The following is a 21,193-nucleotide window of genomic DNA, read 5'->3' on the forward strand; positions in this document are numbered from 1 at the left end:
CTCAACTACAGAGGGAGAGACACTCCGCTACAAGAATAGAAAAACTTTCCTCTCAAAGGTCGAGTTAGGTTAGTGAACGTTCCAACAAACTTTTAAATAAAGACAGGAATTGTTTTATTGGGGAACTAGATTAAAGTGCAAAAAAAAAAAAAATTTTTTTTTGAGATTAAAGTAGCTAACGTTTAAACAGTGTGCTGGAGTTTAAAAAACACTCTCATATATTCTATGAGAATATATTTATGTATTGTACCTAAAACCCTATGATATTAGTGCTAATGTGGGGATATTGCATATTTGAAAACAATGGCAACAACAATCTCTGTCCCCCTCAACCTGGTCAATAAAACAAGCAAAAAACAAAATCCTAGGGCACAGGACTGTTAAGTGACTAACTCAAAGTCACACAGCTAGAAAGTGGTCATGTCAGTGTTATTACACATGACTCTTTGCATTAGGTTGTTCAAATTAAGGTTAAATATTTGTAAATTGAAAGAATTTTTAAACAGATATTTATATGACTAATGAGGAAGTGGAGATTTGGCAGATAAGGCATGGATATGGCACTGAACCACAACCACTAAAGATAATTTAGCTGGCCCTCCATTCAGCTGTAGCATTTTTTTTTCTTTCATTGTTTTCCAGTTAATTATAAGCAAGCTATGATTTTTTTATGATAGGGATTAAAGTTACAAGCAGTAAGGCAGATGACATAAAAAAGTGTTCAGTTGAATCATGCAAGTTTTCAGATATTCTATCATTATGACCTAAAAATATGGTAATTTCAACCTAAAAACAAATCTAATTAATAATTAATAATTTTGACCTAAAAACAAATCTAATTAATAATTAGTTCCTAATACATTATATTTATTGCTGTTGGCTGCATTGTTACAACCAATATTAAAATTAATTTTGATTCCCAAACCCAACCCTTATGAAGTGGGAAATCACTAACATGTAACATATAATTCATAAGGGAATAATTCTTATTTTGAGCAATTGAATAGACATTATATATATGTTCGTATGGTAATGATGAAGCAAAATGTATAGCTCTAAATGTAATAAATAGAAGAGAATGGTGTATATCAATGTTTCTCAGAGGGTTCACAGAGTCAATATAATTTTAATAATAGTACTGAGATATTATTTGCCATTTTTCACTCTCACTCTCTCATGAGTGTAAAGGGAGTCTTCCAGAAGGAAGATATATATAAAACAGGCTGTGTTACATACCAACAGATTGAATAACAAAGCAGATAAGAGATTCTAGCTCTCTTCTATTAAGCCAGGAATTAACAAAATTTACAAAAATTAAAAACAATGCTACTTTTCTGACTGTTTTCATTTTGGAAAACATTATTATTTTGCATCAAAATATGTCATTTATATTGACATATATAGTAGGTTATTACATTGTTGTTTTTCAATAAATTAATAAAAAAGTATTTTTTATCATCTCAATTTGAGTTTTAATACTGCAAATATTAATAGTTGTAAACTACATAAATAAAAGTTCTTTGAGGCACACAATAAATTTTAGGCCAAAAACTTTCAGAACTGTTGGTATAGAAACAAGAAAATAGTGTTTGGTCAGTCTTAAATTTTCCCTTTACTATAATAATTAATGATGGAGACCTATACGGTCCTTGAAAAATATGAGAAGTCACTGAAAACAGATCTATTTTAAAACGCTTAAAGCATTTTACTCATAACATGAAAAATATTGAGCTCCTTAGAAATTGCTCCATTTGCAAAATATATTTATAACTTAACCAAAATAAATAATTCATACCTCACCAAGTGAGTAATAACGTCTTGGGATCTGGGAGTCCGGATAGATGTTTTCTAGGTACCAAGAAAAGGGCTTACACTTCAGATTTTCTCTTAGTGTTTTTCTGACTGACACATCTCCATAATCCACTTTGACAACACCTGGAATATTTCACAGAAACACATAAATCAGTTTGTGCTATTTCTGTTTTAACACTGTCACTCTGTTTGCTGTCAATTTTTTCCCCTATAATTATAATTCCATCAAATTCAATTGCGTATGCAGCTGGTACTACACTGAGTTTCTTACTATCGTTCAATTAGTAAGTTAAAAGGATACTAAAAATAAAAAAGGGTCTTTTCATTCGTTATGGCTTTTCAAATGCAAATATTTATCACCAAGCACTTGTACTTCTTAGATGGAATAATTAATCAACTAAGTGAAAATTGGTATTAATTTAGCATCTCATAATCAAAGCTTAGAGCTCTATGATATTGTCTGTTTCTCTTTAATAAAAGCTTCAATAGGTCCAATGTTTTTGTTAATGCTCCAATTTACTCTACGGCATCATTTATTCATCAATGGTAGAATTTATGACAAATTTATATGAATATGATCTTCATAATGGACTACACATAAGTGTTCTCTTTCCCTTTTTTGAACTTCTATATAAGTTTACTGCAGAGTGAATTTTTCTTTATAGACCTTTTTATTATTTTATTTTATGAATTATTGTAAGCCACTTCAAGTTCTTTGGAAAAGTTAGTCAATAAATAAGCATAAATAAACTAACATACAAAAAAATCGACAGGAATATACTCATGTGTATATTAACATTTCTTAATTTTACTTAGTGTAATGACAGAATATATGAGAAAAATTAATATTTTCATTTAATGTCATAAAAGGATACTTTCTAGTTAGGAAACAAAAACAATAATGCCCCTAATTTTTGTACAAACAGGTATCATAGCAACTTATGAATTGCTCATTATTATCAGTACTAACCATGATAGTTGACTGAAATGACTAAATAATTGTGGCAAAATTGCAGTTATTCTGTAGGTTATTTTGAAAATTTTTGAATGTTTAACTTGTTTCCTTAAGGCCAGTAAGCAACCAGACATGGCACAAAAAAAAAAAAAAAGGCTCAATATTTAGGACACTAAGCAGCAAAGCCAATTGATCATTCTATAGACTAAGTAGCAATTGTTTCAAGACCCTAAATGTCTGTGACTCAAGCCATTATTTGTGTCTCTGTATTCAAAATTGGCAACAATCTTGAAGCTCATCATCCACTAGGCCCGCTTCCCCTGCCCTATCCCTGCCATAGTTTTATCAGACATTGTATTTTTGTTAGAAAGCATTCAGATGATGCCCAAATAACCAAACTATTTCCTTCCAAAAGAAAATATTGATTTTTTTTAGCTGGTGCGTGAACAGAAAACAAGGTCTTTGGGCTTTTTAAACAGATAAATATTTTCTTTCAAAGCAATTGTATCCAGAACTTCCAATCTGGAGTGCAACCTTTGAAAAGATTTACAAAAATAGATCACTGAAAGAATTTATCATTGTGTTAGGCAATTGAAATGATCGAATACATAGTCCTCAAACTCATATAAAGAGATGCCATTGGGCCTGAGGCGGGGCGGGGAAGGGGAAGCACTGTACCTTAAAAAGACTTAATCCAATAGTCAGTTTTACTCTTTCGGTTTCGTTTTTGAAGCGGGGAAATTTAATTGAGGTGAGTTATTTCATATCAGTAATTTCCCTTTTACGTAATGTTAAGATTTAGTTGTCTAGGTTCCAGGATTTTCTCCTAGGAGAGGTTTATGAGCAGTGTTCTGATTAGAAGGAATGTTTGGAGATTCATTTGCATGTCACCTGACATCTGATCAGAGAAACATTAATTGCCCACATCATATGTGGCAGAATGGTAGTGGGGGTGGTAAATTATTGAGAAAAAATAACTCTTTCTTACCCTAACACCTATAAGCCATCCTTTGTCACTACCACTTGGGTTTTGTCCTAGTTCTGGAGAATTATTTTAAATTAACTTTGTTGTTGTTGTTAGGTGCTATTGAGTCAGTTCCAACTCACAGTGACCCCAGGTACCACGGAATGAAACACTGCCTGGTCCTACGCCATCCTGACAATTGTTGTGATTCTTGCGCCTGTTGCAGCCACTGTGTCAATCCATCTAGTTGAGGGTCTTCCTTTTTTTTGCTGACCCTCTACTTTACCAAGCATGATGTCCTTCTCCAAGGACTGGTCCCTTCTGATAACATGTCCAAAGTATGAGAGTTGTAGCCTTGCCATCCGTGCTTCTAAGGCGCATTCTGATTGTACTGCTTCCAAAACAGGTTTGTTTGTTCTTTTGGCAGTCCATGAAATACCACAATTCAAAGGCCTCAGTTCTTCTTCCCTCTTCCTTATTCATCGTACAGTATTTGCATGCATGTGAGGCAACTGAAAACACCAGGGCTTGGGTCAGGTGCACCTTAGTCTTCAAGGTAACATCTTTACTTTTTAACACTTTAGAGAGGTCTTTTGCCCAGTGTAATGCGTCTTTTGATTTCTTGACTGCTGCTTCCATGGGTGTTGATTGTGGATCCAAGTAAAATGAAATCCTTGACAACTTCAATCTTTTCTCCATTTATCATGATGTTGTTTCTTGGTCCAGTTGTGAGGATTTTTGTTTTCTTTATGTTGAGATGTAATCCATACTGAAGGCTGTGATCTTTGATCTTCATCAGTAAGTGCTTCAAGTCCTGTTTACTTTCAGCAAGCAAGGTTGTGTCATCTGCATAACGCAGGTTGTTAATGAGCCTTTCTCCAATTCTTATGCCACATTCTTCTTCATATAGTCTAGCTTCTCTGATTATTTGCTCAGTTTACAGATTGAGTAAGGATGGTGAAAGAATACAACCCTCACACACACCTTTCCTGATTTTAAACCATACAGTATCCTTTTTTCTGTTTGAATGACTGCCTTTCGATCTATGTACAGGTTCCTCATGAGCACAATGACGTGTTCTGGAATTCCCATTCTTCACAATATTATCCATAATTTGTTATCACCCACACAGTCGAATGCCTTTGTGTAGGGAATAAAACACAGGTAAACAACTTTCTGGTATTCTCTGCTTCCAGCCGGGATCCATCTGATATCAGCAATTATATTCCTCATTCCATGTCCTCTTCTGCATCTGGCTTGAATTTCTGGCAGTTCCCTGTTGATGTACTGCTGCAACCACTTTTGAATTATCTTCAGCAACATATTTTTGCTTGTGATGTTAATGATACTGTTCGATAATTTCCGTATTCTCTTCGATCACCTTTCTTGCAATGGGCACCAAGATGGATCTCTTCCAGTTGTTTGGCCAGGTAGCAGGCTTCCAAATTCCTTGGCACAGATGAGTGAACACCTCCAGGACTGCACGTTTGTTCAAAAATCTCTACTGGTATTCCATCAATTCCTGGAGCCTTGTTTCTCGCCAATACCTTCAGTGCAGCTTGGGCTTCTTCCATCAGTACCATTGGTTCTTGATCATACTCTACGTCCTGAAATAGTTGAACAGCGACCAATTCTTTTTGGTACAGTGACTATGTGTGTATTCCTTTCATCTTCTTTTGACGCTTCCTGTGTCATCCAATTTTATGCTCAAAGAATCCTTCAATATTGCAACTGGAAGCTTGAATTTTTTCTTCAGCTCTTTCATCTTCAGAAATGCCAAGCATGTTCTTCCATCTTTAGTTTTCTAACTTCATGTCCTTGAGCATTTCATTTAATACTTTATCTTCTCCAACCGCCCTTTGAAATCTTTTGCTGAGCTCTTTTATTTCATCATTTTTTCCATTAGCTTTAGCTACTCTGCATTCAAAAGCAAGTTTCAGAGTCTCTTCTGACATCCATTTTGGTCTTATTTTTCTTTCCTTTCTTTTTAATGATCTTTCGCTTTTTTCATGTATGATGGATGTCCCTTATGTCATCCACACCTTATCTGTTCTTCGGTCATTAGTGTTCAGTGTGTCAAATCTATTCTTGAGATGGTCTCTAAATTTAGGTGGTATATACTCAAGGTCGTACTTCGGCTCTTGTGGACTTTTAAAAATTTTCTTGAGCTTTAATTTCAATCTGCATATGAACAATTGATGATCTGTTCTGCAGTTGGCTCCTGGCCTTGTTCTTACTGATGATACCGAGCTTCTTCATTGTCTCTTTCCACAGACGTAGTTGATTTGATTCCTGTGTATTTCAGTCAGTGAAGTCCATGTATATAGTCACCATTTCTATTGGTGACAAAAGGTATTTGCAATGAATAAGTTGTTAGTCTTGCAAAATTCTGTCATACAATCTTCAGCATCATTTCTATCACCAAGGCCAAATTTTCCAATTACTGATTTTTTTTTTGTTTGTTTCCAACTTTCACATTCCAGTCACCACTAATTATCAATGCATCTTGATTGTATATTTTATTAATTTCAGACTGCAGAAATTGGTAAAAATCTTCAATTTCTTCATCTTTGTCCTTAGTGGTTGGTGCATAAATTTGAATAATAGTTACTTTAACTGGTCTTCCTTGTAGGCAAAAGGATATTATCCTATTACTGATAGGGTTGTATTTCAGGATAGATCTTGAAATGTTCTTTTTGACAATGAATGCAACACCATTCTTCTTCAATTTGTCAATCCCAGTATAGTAGACCATATTATTGTCCAATTCAAAATGGCCAATACCAGTCAATTTCATCTCACTAATGCCTAGGATATCGATATTTATGCTATTTCATTTCTGACAATGTCCAATTTTCCTAGCTTCATACTTTCTATATTCCACTTTCTGATTATTAATGGATGTTTGCTTCTGTTTCTTCTCATTTTAAGTCATGCAGTTAGGCAAGGGCATATGACTGGTCCTAGCCAGTGAACTATGAGTGAAAGGGACATAAGCCAATTCTGATCTGAAACATAGGAGAGTAGATATGAGCCCTTTCAGCATTCTCTTCCTCTCGCAGGGACTGAGAAGGTCTTATATTCCAGATGGTGCAGCTACAAGACAGTATGCGCTTTTTAAACCTATCATTAAGAGTCTGTGAAGTAGAACAACTTCTAGCCTGTCCCCTTCACCTCATCATATATGTTGAACATGTAGAAATAAACTTTTGTTGTCTTAAATTGCTGAGATCTTGCAATTTTTTGTTCCCCTAGCCTATACTCACTAATACATAGGTTGTAACATCCTCAAGTCTGCCAATATATGGTGTCACTATGACCCCTCTAAAAAATACAAAACAAAACTCATTGCTGTTGAGTTGATTCTGACTCATAGCAACCCTACAGGATAGGGTAGAACTACCCCATAGGGTTTCCTAGGAGCAACTGGTAGATTTGAACTGCCGACCTTTGGGTTTCCATGGCCCCTCTAGTGGAGGGTAATACTGCTTTCAGAATTTCATGACTCCTGCAGTTAAGGGCTCAGAAATCAAATAGTCGATTTTTTTTTTTGTTGTTGTTCCTTATTATCATTTCTAGGCTATTTTTTTCTCTCCTCTCCTATCTCCCTCTAAAACTAAGCTGTTTTGAAGAACAAAGCCATCAGACTATACCATCAGCTACCTCTTCTTGTGACAGTAATCTGCCAATATCCTAATCATTATTCCTGATTCACGGATTCTTTGTAGCATTTGGTTCACCTCGTGTCTCCCTGATATTACACCCATCAATATTCATGATGACTTCAACTCCATGCAGATAAGCCTTCCAATATTTCAGCCTTGAAATTATATTTTCAATCATCTTTTCTTCTATCCCATCTCATCTACTTGGGCTCAACCTAACTTATCAATCTCAAATAACTCTACTACTTCAGACATCTAGATTTTAATCTTTCCCATCTTTGACTAATACATCCTTTCATTTCATCTCATCTAGTCTTTCAATTCATTAATTTTTCAATTTTCTCTAGTGTAGATGGTATACCATCACTATCACTATCACCACTCCTTTGCGTTGAACTTCAACATCATAATCATCTCAAAAATATAAACTAATTTTTAAGATTAAACCCAATTATTTGTTTTCTCTGAACTTGCACCAGAGCTGAGGGAGGTAGAGAGACAATAAGAGCAAATATATCAGCCAACCAAAAAAACTGAGCCTATTTCAACTCATAGCGACCCTATAGGACAGAGCAGAACAGCCCCATAGAGTTTCCAAGGAGTGCCTGGTGGATTCGAACTGCCAACCTTTTTGTTAGCCAGCCATAGCTCTTAACCACTATGCCAATGAGATTTCCATTCCTTCAGCACTACAGGACAATTATATTACATTTTCCTTTCATCGAATCACTTACTCACACTCTATGTTGATTCTTTCATGCTTTTTGTGTCTCAAATCTCAACACCTATCTTCAATCACATCCAATACACTGAGTTATATTTTATAAAAAAAATCAAAACACTCAGAATAGAATGACCTGACCAACATGTCAATATGTACTTTTGCATCTGCCTTTTGTTATTTGGAAACCCTGGTGGAGTAGTGGTTAAGTGCCACGGCTGCTAACCAAAAGGTCGGCAGTTCAAATCCACCAGGCCCTCTTGGAAACTCTATGGGGCAGTTCTACTCTGTCCTATAGGGTTGCTATGAGTCGGAATTTACTTGATGGCACTGGGTTTTCTGGTGGTTCCAGCTACTTTTCTATTGTTTCTAGACTAATACTTTAATAGCCTCCTAACTGGTCTCCCTGACATCTTGCATTCTTCCACCTGTTCTTTATTCACCATTGTCTATTGCCTCGATAATATATTTAGAATATAATTCAAATCATGTTACTCTCCTGCTCAAAAGTTTCCTGTTATTTTCTGTCGTTTTAAGAATAATGGGAAATCTCATTACTTGAAGATTCTTCACGAATCGGCTCTTGTCTATCTCTCCGAATTCATCATCTATGCTCACTTCATGCTAGCCATAATGGCTTTTTTTTTTTTTTTTGCTTTGCTTTTCTTCAAACATGCCAAAGTCATTTCTAATTCAAAGCTTTGTGTTTGTTCCTCTTTATGTGTGAAATGCTATTACCCTGGAGTTTTCATGAATTTTCCTTCACTTGGGCCACATTTCTGCTCAAACTTCTCTTTCTCAGTATGATCTTTAAGATTGTGTGTCAACTCGGCTGGGCCATGATTCTCAGTGATTTGGCAGTTATGATGTAGTTTGGCAGTCATATGACGATGTGATCACTTCCATGATGAGATTTGATATAATGTTATCCTCCATGATGGGATCTGCTGTGAGTAGCCAATCAGTTGAAAGCGAGTTTCCTGCATCCAATATAGGTGGACTTTCTGGCAAGGCTCATGGGCTTTTGCTCCCTCTGTATTCTGCAGCTGGCTCCTGTTCTTCTGACCTCTGGTTCTTGGGACTTAAGCTAATAGCTTATCTGCCAATCTTGGGATTTGTTGATCTTCGCAGCCTGTGAGTCAGAGCCCCACTGTCTGACCTGCCTATATTGGGTTTGTCAGCCCCTGTGACTACATGAATCAGAATAAGCCTCCAGCCTGATCCAAGGACTTGGGACATTCCAGCCTCTACAGCTGCGTGAGCCATTCCCTTAATACAAATCTTTCTCTATATGTATTTATATGCTTTACCGGTTTTGCTGCTCTAGAGAACCTAGCCTAAGTCACTCATGTTTAACCTGAACCTTCCTATATAAATTGATTCATCCTTCCCATTATCCTGGCTTATGCTGCACCCCTCTATCCTTATTTTTTCCCCATGTCATTTATCAGTATCATATTATAAATTAATAATGGTATTACATTATAGGTTAATTTGTTCACTGTGTCCTCAGCAAAAACTTTGGACATATTATTTAATTAGAACAGTGCCTGTACTAATAATTGCTGAATACATATTGCATATTATAATAGATATCTTTATTTTTGCATGTCCAACAACCATACTAGCATCTGGTGATAGCACTCAAATATTCTTTGGGCAACCAATCATCCCACTTCCACTATCACTTTGGGTGGCTCGAGTGGAGCTGATCTCATTCCCCGCCCCCCCCCCCCCCCCACACACACAGCTCTAGCTCCATCTGAGAGCAGAGAGTAAAGGCATATTATCAGGGAATCTGTTAAACATGAAGATTCTGATTTGGTAGGTGTGGAGTGAGTCCTGAGAGGCTGCATTTTTAACAAGCTGCCAAGGGATGCCGCTGTTTCTCAGAACAGACTTTGAGTGGCACCTGAGGAAATCAGGGCATTCCATTTCTCAATCTGACAACCAATCCAGACTACAATAATTGGTTCAGGAATGGACATGGGAACAAGTTGGCCTAACGAAGCTGCACTCTGAGAATTTGCTGGGACTGTTAGAAAGTTGAAATTCTAATTCCTCTCGAATTGCTAACAGTAAAGATGATGTACCTCAGGGGCTTCTGGGATCACCATCTGGAGAAAGCCTAAGACTGTGAAGCTAACACAGAAGTATGATCAATCAACAGTTGGAAGGAGAAACAAAGAGAAGGAGACAGAGAGACAACAAAGGCCAAGCCAAGGTAAAATCAACAGTTAACTTGAAATATATCAGTGAACAAAACAGATAAAAGTACCTTCCCTTACAGAGTTTATATTCTAGTGGAGGGAGATATAAATAAACAGTAATACACTAGAAGGTAGTGCAAACTGTGGCAAAAATAGAGTAAGATGGGGAGATTGCATAAAAGTGATGCAAGAGGGTTATAATAGAAAGAATCTTAACACATTATTACTTTTTCAAAAGATATTTATAAAAGTTGCATGATTTTAATGCTTGTTTTTTAAAGCAAGTTGGCTCCATGTCCAAGGGACTTGCAAAAGCCCTGGAAGGGTTTGACTATAAGATAAAGATTCATACTGAATCAGAAAAAAAGTATTTTAATTAACTCTGGGTTTGCAGGTTTGATTAATAGGCCAGTGATAACACTTATGGATTGTTATATTTCGTTTAATAGCCTGTCTTTATTCATCACCTGTAAATCTATCACATGGTAGTATTTAATTCAGATATTTAAAGGAACCACGTTTTAAATTTTTAAATAGATAGTACATTAAAGATCATAATAATCTCAGTTTTTTTCTAGTGTAAGGCTAATTAGCTTAATAGTTTTGGCTCCCTATAATCAAGATACATGATGACAGAATATCCTAATAGTAGGTGAAAGCTTAGAGTCCTATGCTTGAGAATATGGATTGCACCAAAACTTAAAAGTGGAGAAAAGGGAAATGATTTTCCTTCAATAAGGAAATGTTGAAGTAAATCAATGGTATATCTAGTAGACAAAATAAAATTTGCATATTAAAATATTTATATACAAATATGGGGAAATGTGTGCATTAAGGTGTGCACCAGGGTTGTATCCTTTCACCATACTTATTCTATCTGTAGGCTGAGCAAAAAATTCAAGAAGCTGGACTATATGAAGAAGAATGCAAGGTCAGGATTGAAGGAAGATTAATTAACAACCAGCTCTATGCAGATGGCACAACTTTGCATGCTAAAAGTGAAGAGGACTTGAAGCACTTACTGATGAAGATCAAAGACTACAGCCTTCAGCATGAATTACACCTCAACATAAATAAAACAAAATCCTCACAACTGGACCAATAAATGACATCATGATAAACTGCGAAAATATTGAAGCTGTCAAGGATTTCATTTTACTTGGATCCACGATCAATGTCTATGGAAGCAGTAGTCAAGATTTCAAAGAATGTATTGCATTGGGCAATTCTGCTGCAAAAAAAAAAAAAAAACTCTTTAAAGTGTTAAAAAAAAGCAATGATGTCACTTTGAGGACTAAGGTGTGCCTAATCCAAACCAAGGTATTTTCAATTGCCTTATATGCATGCAAAAGCTGGACAATGAATATGAAAGACTCAAGAAGAATTGGTGCATTTGAATTACAGGGTTGGTAAAGAAAACTGAATATCCCAGACAAACAGACAAATGTGTCTTGGAAGAAGTACAGCAGGATATTCCTTGGAAGCGAGGATGGTGAAACTTTGTCTCACGTACTTTGGTCTTGTTATCAAGAGAGACCAGTCCCTGGAAAGGACATCATGCTTGATAAAGGAGAGGGTCAGTGAAAAAGAGGAAGCCCCTCAATGAGATTACCTGACACAGTGGCTGCAACAATGGATTCAAACATAGCAAAGATTGTGGGAATGATGGAGGCCCAAGCAATGTTTCTTTCTGTAATACTTAGAGTTGCTATGAGTGGAAACCGACTCAATGGAACTTAACAACAATAACAACAGGGGAAAATTTTAATAAAAACTTAAAAAAAAATGTTATACTGTCATTGTAACTAAATAAAACAAAACATGAAATAAGACAACATAATCTGATAAAAATACCTCAAAAATTAGAGGAAAAAATTAAGAAATCTCCTATTCAATACTTTTAACTATGCAACTAATTATAAAATTTGTTATATATAATGAATGCATATTAACAATACATTTGCTTAGGATAGGAAATCAGTTTACATAGTGTAAGGTAAGAATTTATGTTTTTGTCATTTTTTTTCAAAATCCCATAGAAATTGAAAATAATTTTCTTTAATTCGTTATATACTTTGAATAATTGTCCTTAAGAGCTTTATGAATAATGATCTGTGTTTTTTTCTTTTTGTTCTCCTCTAAGACAATAAAGATATAACAAGAATGAAAAGCTAAATCATTTTCAAGACCCCTCACACCCCACCAAAAAAGAAAAAAATCATTTGCCATCTACTTAACCCCAACTCATGGTGACCCAATCCATGAGTGGTCAGAGTAGAACTGTGTTCCCTAGGATTTTCAGTGGCTGATTTTTCAGAAGTAGGTTGCCAGGCCTTTCTTCTGAGGCATCACTAAGCGGACTCCAGCCTCTATCTTCTGAGTTAGTATCCAAGCACGTGAACTGTGTATACCACCCAAGTACTCCATTTTAAGGGCAACTACAGATTATTTTTTCTATAATGTTTTCACTCGCCAATTTTTTCAGACATATATCACCAGGTCCTTCTTCTTGGTCTGTCTTAGTCCGAAAGCACTGCTGAAGTTTGCCACCATGGGTGATCCTGATGTAATTTGAAATACTGGTGGCATAGCTTCCAGCATCACTGCAACACGCAAGCCACCACAGTATCCTACCACAGTATGACGAACTGACAGAAGGTTATCAAAAAAGGGGAAAATCCTTAACAGTGGCTGCAACAATGGGCTCAAACATAGCAGTGGCTACAACCACAGGCTCAAACGTAGCAAAGATTATGAGGATGGCACAGAGTTGAGCACTGTTTCCTTCTGTTGTGCATGGGGCTGTTATAAGTGGGAACAGACTTGACAGCACCTAACAACAGAGATTATTATATTCTAGAGTATCTAACACCCACATGTCTGTCATTCATACTGTGGGGGCTTGTGTGTTGTGATGCTGGAAGCTATGCCACCGGTATTCCAATACCAGCAGAGTCCTCCATGGCAGGCAGGTTTCAGCTGAGCTTTCAGACTAAGACAGACTAGGAAGAAGGACCCAGCAGTCTACTTCTGAAAAGATTTAGCCAGTGAAAAACTTATGAATAGCAGTGAAACACTGTCTGATATAGTGCCAGAAGATGAGCCCCCCAGGTTGGAAGGCACTCAAAAAACAACTGGGGAAGAGATGCCTCCTCAATTAGAATCAACCTTAATGCTGTGGATGGAGTCAAGCTTTTGGGACCTTCATTTGCCGATGTGGCATGACTCAAAATGAGAAGAAACAGTGGCAAACATCCATTAATAATTGGAAAGTGCAATGTATGGAATATGAATCTAGGAAAATTGGAAATCATCAAAAATGAAATGGAACGCATAAATACTGATATCCTAGCCATTAGTGAGCTGAAATGGACTGGTATTGGCCATTTTGAATCAGACAATCATATGGTCAATTATGTCAGGAATGAAAACTTGAAGAGGAATGGCAGTGCATACATCGCCAAAAAGAACATTTCAAGATCTATCCTGAAGTACAACGCTTTCAGTGATAGCATAATATCCGTACACCTACCAAGAAGACCAGTTAATATGATTTTCATTCAATTTTATGCACCAACCACTAAGGCGAAAGATGAAGAAATTGAAGATTTTTACCAACTTCTGCAGTCTGAAATTGACTGAACATGCAATCGGGATGCATTGATAATTACTGGAGATTGGAATGAGAAAGTTGGAAACAAAAAAGAAGGTTTGGTAGTTGGAAAATATGGTCTTGGTGATAGAAACAATGCTGGAGATCAAACGACAGAATTTTGCAAGGCCAAAGACTTCTTCATTGCAAAGACCTTTTTTCACCAACATAAATGGTGACTATACACATGGAGCTCACCAGATGGAATACACAGGAGCCAAATCGACTACATCTGAGGAAAGAGATGATGGAAAAGCTCAATATTACCAGTAACAACACGGCCAGGGGCTGACTGCAAAACAAACCATCAATTGCTCACATGCAAGTTTAAGTTGAAACAGAAGAAAATTAGAACAAGTCCACGAGAGCCAAAGTACAACCTTGACTAAATCCCACCTGAATTTAGAGACCATCTCAAGAACAGATTTGACTCGTTGAACACCAATGACTGAAGACCAGAAAAATTGTGGAATGACATCAAGGACATCATACAAGAAGAAAACAAGAGGTCATTAAAAAGACAGGAAAGAAAGAAAAGACCGAAATTGATGTCAGAAGAGACTCTGAAACTTGTTCTTGGACATTGAGCAAGTAAAGCAAAAGGAAGAAATGATGAAGTAAAAGACCTGAACAAAAGGTTTCAAAGGGCAGCTTGTGCAAAAAGCTAGAGATAGAAAACCAAAAGGGAAGAATATGCTTGACATTTCTCAAGCTGAAAGAACTGAACAAAAAATTCAAGCCTCAAGTTTCAACAGTGAAGAATTCTATGGGGAAAATATTAAACTATGCAGGAAGCATCAAAAGAAGATGGAAGGAATACACAGAGTCATTATACCAAAAAGAATTTGTGGTAGCATATGATCAGAAACCCATGGTACTGAAGGAAGAAGTGCAAGCTGCACTGAAGGCATTGGCAAAAATTAACGCTGCAGGAATTGACAGGATACCAACTGAGATGTTTCAACAAATGGATGCAATCCTGGAAGACATTTGGAGTCACTCAACTATGCCAAGAAATATGGAAGACAGCTACCTGGCCAATTGACTGGAACAGATCCATATTTGTGCCTGTTCCCAAGAAAGGTGATCCAACCAAATATGAAAACTATTAAACAATATCACTAATATCATATGTAAGTAAAATTTTTCTGAAGGTCATTCAAAAACAGCTGCAGCAGTATATCGACAGGGAACTGCCAGAAATTCAGAAAAGGATGTGGGACCAGAGATATCATTGCTGATGTCAGATGGGTCCTGGCTGGAAGCAGAGAATACCAGAAAGTTGTTTACCTGTGTTTTATTCACTACGCAAAGGCATTCGACTGTGTGGATGCTAACAAATTATGGATAATATTGCCCAAAGTGGGAATTCCAGAACGCTTCATTGCACTCATGAGGAACCTGTACATAGATCAAAAGGCAGTTGCTCGGAGAGGACAAGGAGATACTGTGTGGTTTAATGTCAGGAAAGGTGTGTGTCAGGGTTGCATCCTTTCATCATCTCTATTCAATCTGTATGCTGAGCAAATAATCTGAGAAGCTGGGCTGTATGAAGAAGAACAGGGCATCAGGATTGGAGGAAGACTCATCAACAACCTGCATTATGCAGATGACACAACCTTGCTTGCTGAAAGTGAAGAGGACTTGAAGCACTTACTGATGAAGGTCAAAGACCATAGCCTTCAATAGGGATTATACCTCAACATAGAGAAAACAAATATTCTCACAACTCTACCAGTAAGCAATATTGTGATAAACAGGGAAAAGACTGAAGTTATCAAGGATTTCATTGTACTTAGATCCACAATCAACACCCATGGAGGCAGCAGTCGAGAAATCTGCTGCAAAAGACCTCTTCAAAGTGTTCAAATGTAAACATGTCACCTTGAAGACTTTGGTACTCCTGACCCAAGCCATGGTATTTTCAATCACCTCATATGCGTGTGAAAGATGCATAACGAATAAGGAAGACCAAAGAAGCACTGACGTCTTTGAAATGTGGTGTTGGTGAAGAATATTGAATATACCATGGACTGCCAAAAGGACAAACAAATCTGTCTTGGAAGAAGTACAACCAGAATGCTGCTTAGAAACAAGGATGGTGAGAAGCAAAGTCTTACACACTTTGGACATGTTGTCAGGAAGGATCAGTCCCTGGAGAAGGACATCATGCTTGGTAAAGTAGAGGGTTAGCGAAAGAGAGGAGGACCCTCAATGAGATGCATTGACACAGTGGCTGCAACAAAGGGCTCAAGCCTAATAACAATTGTGAGCATGGCACTGGACCAGGCAGTGTTTCGTTCTGTAGTACATAGGGTGGCTATGAGTCAGAACAGATTGGATGGTACCTAACGGTAACAACAGAGTATTTAAATACTCTAATATTTTGCAGCCTTAGAGGATTACTTGGAATTCTTGTTAGTTTTTTTTTTTCTAATTAAAAATTATATTTTTAATCCACTATTTCAGGTTTTACCTGTTCTTGATATACACACAATTTATCTAGGCTTATGCTGTCTCACTAAGAAGTCACTGGACAGAACTACATTAACAAGCTGATGGTCCATGCCAGCTAATAATACATAAAAAAAAAAATAGAGGTTAAAAAAAAAAAAAGTTGTCGTTGAGTTGATTTCAACTCATAGCAACCCTGTAGGACAGAACAGAACTACTTTATAGGGTTTCCAAGGAGTGGCTGGTAGATTCAAACTGCAGACTTTTGGTTAGCAGCTCTAACGCTTAATCACTGTGCCAACAGGGCTCCAGATAGTGGCTACCTGTTGAAATATATCATTTACTTTTATTGCTCTAATATTATTTTAGTGAAATAAAAATGAGATAATAGATTGTACAGAGAGCAAAGCTTCCGCTGAGAGCTATATTACACAAAAAAGCCAAATATCTGACAACTGTTCAATTTATTTAACTCCGCCTGATCTCCGTAGTCAAAAGCTAGGGCAGGTCTTAACACTGAATTTTCTATGTAATTGCCTGGAACTTCAGTTCAGCTTGACAATAAAGATTTCATATTCAACCTCTTGGTCCCAGATCAATGAGAGTATGAGAAATAAGAAAAGGGAATCTTTGCAATAGCCTTTTATATTAAAGGTCAAATTGATATCTGTTGACACAAATGGACTATAAAATCTGCAATCTCTAGGAACTTTTTCCAACTAAGGACTTTCAAGACAGTGTTTACCATCCTTTCAGATGCTACAACAGCTGGAGCATGTGGGCACCTGCCACAACTCACGCTTTTTGTAGAAAATCTACCTGTGTGTACTTTTCCCCCAGCAGTAGGGATAGATTTGCATACAATTGCATGATTATTTGAAAGATATGTATTCATTGTAATACATATATATTCATTGTAGAACACAGATAAGTATGAAAAATAAAAATCACCTGTAAATTTTTATATTTAATAGATAGTCATGATTTTTCTAGACCCCTTTCTATTTATGTGTAAAAGCATATATACTTTTCTTGTAAATTTATTTATACTGTAATACACATTTGCAACTTGCTTTTTTTTTTTCCTTAAAAAAGTATGTGATGAATACCTTTCCAAGCCAATTAAACTCTTCTATCACTGTTTTTAATGCTTTTATGGAATTCTATTTTACAAATGAGTCATAATTTATTTAATCAGTCCCATAATCAGTTGGATATTCAAGTTGTTTCTAATTTTGGACTTTATAATCAACAAACACATTTGTATATCTTATTGATAATATCCTTGATTATTTTTTAGGCTTATTTCTAGAAGCAAAATTTTTGTAAAAATGTGTTATGGACTGAATTGTGTCCCCCAAAATATGAGTTGGAATCTTAACCCCTATACTTGGAATATAATCCCATTTGGGAACAGGGATTTGTTATATTAATGAGGCCAGATCAGTGTAGGGTGTGTCCTAAACCTGGCTGTTCTGAAATATAACCAGAGCAGGTTAGACACTGGAGAGTTGTTGTTTCCTGGTTGTTGTCTAAAAAAAATGTTCCTTTGATAACTTCTGGTAAGTTCAAGGTAGTACCAGCATGAAAATTTGCTAAGTTGCTGCAGGGACTTGGATGAAAATCCCAGGGATAATAATGGGTCGCCTTTTTAAGAAAGCCTATATTATCTGCCATCTTGATGGTATTGAGATTGGCAGTGGATGGACAGCCCAGACACATCAGTAAATCTGCCTTATAAAGTGATTCAAAACAGTCAGCCTTCAAATGCGAAGGAGTGGCTTGATAAATGTATTTTGCTTATTGTTTTATTTTAAGGTATGCCTAAGAAGGATATATGACCAAATAAAAAATAGTCACATCTAAATTAGCTTATGTCTAAAAGTGTTCCTTCAACAGGGATAAAATAATTCTAGGTGAAAAGAAAGCTTTGTGTTATAGTTTAATTGGAAGATTTATTTTCCTTAGTGATATATAATGTTTCTCTCTTAATTGATGCCAGCCTTAATTAGATGAAATATAGCACATAAACATTTATTATGTGGTCATATCTTAATGGAAACAATGAGTTAAACAAAATTCAATGGGTTCATTTCCTACAGGATTTCTTAGAGCTTTTATCATGCTGAAGTGCATTGTGAATATCCAAAGTGGGTAGTGTTTCCAAGTTTATTTGCCATTTTCTAGAACTCTGAGATAACAATGCTCCATTGAAAACCTTTTGAGAAACAAAGCTTTACTGTATTTTCTATTTCTAACAAAAACATCTTTCGTAGCAAAAGATATAAATCGATCCCATTAGAGAAAAACCTTTGCCTAAAAAAATACAATTCTATCTATATGATTTTTAAATATTTCCATGAGCAAGTTTTCCACTGAATGATTTTAATTAAACCAAGACAATGGTAGTAAGCACAGATGCGTGTGTTGATGTGAATATTTATGCTCAGTTCTTAGAACATTATCTGGTGCAATAGGCATTCACTAAATAGGCATTCCCTAAATAGTAGTAGTTCAGCCGCTCTCTGTCCAGTGTGTGCTCTCTCTCCACTCTCGCTCTCTCTTTCTCATTCTCCCTCTCTCTCATATAAATGTGTGTATAACAAATATGTATCTGTATATTTGCTTTCATTACTAAAAAATTACTGCTTCATACTTACTAAAAGTGTTTTAAACTCATTTAGATATGTATTTTATTATATATTGCTCTTGTTTTATACATATATATATACACACACACACACACACACACACACACACCCCCCTCTAGGACACTGGGCACTTACTCTAGAACAACCAGTGACAAAATTTCCATGAGTTTGACTTATGATTTTGGGGGATGGTGGAGAAACATATTGTTGCTGAGTTTCCCATGCTGTATAGATATATATATACACACACACATATATACATATATATGTAGTAGATTTGTGTGTGTGTGTAATGTATATATTAAAATATGACCCCAAATTTGTTACTTGGTCTTATTAACAAAAGAGCATCATATAATAATTTTGAATATTTAATAAAATGTACCAGCCTAGTGTCTATTTGGAAACCCTGGTGGCGTAGTGGTTAAGTGCTACGGCTGCTAACCGAAAGGTTGGCAGTTCAAATCCGCCAGGCGCTCCTTGGAAACTCTACAGGGCAGTTCTGCTCTGTCCTATAGGGTCGCTATGAGTCGGAATCGACTTGGTGGCAGTGGGTTTTCGAGTTTAGTGTCTATTTAATCAGCATTATTTTCTGTAAAGCCAGTAAGGAAATGTAATTAGGTTTTTGAATTATGAGTTATTAGGGAAAAAAACTAATATGGCCCAGGAAGATTACTGTGAATTGGTTGTCACATCTTATTAACTCAAATAATATCTGAAATTATATTATGAAACACATTAACTCCAAATTGAAGAAATAATAAGTACACATAGTCAATTCTTGATTATCTAGGCTAAGAGAATGCAAGCCTAGGGTATATAATATTTTTCACCATAAATTACCTCTATATCCTTAAAGTTTTTTATATATGTAGCAAAGAAAAAGACTTCAGAATGTATGGGATGTGATTAAAGGAGATTAAGAACCCATCAGCTCACTTAAAGTCTAGATCAAAATCATGCCACCTGAGTTTGAATCCTCCTCTGCCATGTCCTGGTTGTGTGATAGTGGGCAACTTAAGTAATTTCATTAGGCCTCAGTTTCTTCATTTATTAAATGGAGATAATACTAGCACCTTTCTCAGAGTGTCATTGTTATTACTAAATGTTTTTATACTTAAAGCACTTATAAGGCACATGATACAGAGTAAATGGTCACTAAATGTTGCCTATTATCTCTGTTGTTTTTAATGTGGACGTGGGCACCAACTCCTAATAGAAGAGTAGTCTTGTTATTTTCTGAGCCTGTGCACTCCTGTCGTATATCTGATGAATGGAGTGGGAAATCGACTACTTACTTTGGCCCTGATGCCCTTTCAATGAGAAGTAGGTCATGCATCATTGTCAAGACTTCTCTGAATTACAGTCCTACAGGTACCATTTAAGGCCTCAGGCCAAGCATTTTTCTGAACCCGTTTTCTGAACCCGAAGTGCTAATAAAATGAAACTCAAGCTCCACACATCTCTGCACTTGCCATTTCCCCTGCCTGCATTTGTGCACTGGAATGACTGTGACACAGATGCTACACATTAAAGAAGAAAAACACGAATTCCATAATTCTCATGACTTCTCAATTAAGAAGGCTCATTACTAAAAACAGTAGACATTGAGATTTTCAAAAACTTGTTCTAAGAGAGCATGCTGATTTCTAGTTTGAACAAACAATTGCAAATATTGTTCTCAAAACTCCATCATCAATCCATTACCCCCTTCTGTACCAAACCACTATAAATGGGGAAGCTGGGAAAGGCTATAGGGCAGTTATTAGTTACCCCTGGGACAGTGTGCACTGTTACTATAGAACAGCCAATGTCAAAAATTTCAATAAGCATGAGCTTGACTTATGATTTCTGGAGATGGTAGAGAAACATAGTGCTTCTGGGTTTTCCATGCAGTATTTATCTTCTTCTAGCACTAGTCATGCCAAAGAGTTGATGCTGAAAACAAAGCCAAGTGTATTTAGTGCATACATAAGATACAGTTGCCAAAACAGACTTAACACTGCTTGGTATAAGAACTTCTGAGCAGTTATTACATAAGGGCAACATTCAGTCATGATGAAAACAGACCAAGTGTGCCAGCTATACATAGTCTAGTGCTCTATTTCA

The 21,193-nt window shown here is 36.3% G+C and overlaps 1 protein-coding gene across 4 annotated transcripts in view; it reads right to left on the minus strand.

Moving 5' to 3' along the window:
- Positions 1-21,193, minus strand: part of GALNT13 (polypeptide N-acetylgalactosaminyltransferase 13) — a 537,747-nt gene that overhangs the window by 71,285 nt on the left and 445,269 nt on the right. For all 4 annotated transcript variants that reach the window (XM_064287133.1, XM_064287134.1, XM_064287132.1 and 1 more), the window contains one exon: positions 1,796-1,935. In XM_064287133.1, the coding sequence (XP_064143203.1) occupies positions 1,796-1,935 (140 nt within the window). The remainder of the gene's footprint in view (positions 1-1,795; positions 1,936-21,193) is intronic.

The sequence above is a fragment of the Loxodonta africana genome, chromosome 6 (genome assembly GCF_030014295.1).
Source record: "Loxodonta africana isolate mLoxAfr1 chromosome 6, mLoxAfr1.hap2, whole genome shotgun sequence".
Lineage (NCBI taxonomy): Eukaryota > Metazoa > Chordata > Mammalia > Proboscidea > Elephantidae > Loxodonta > Loxodonta africana.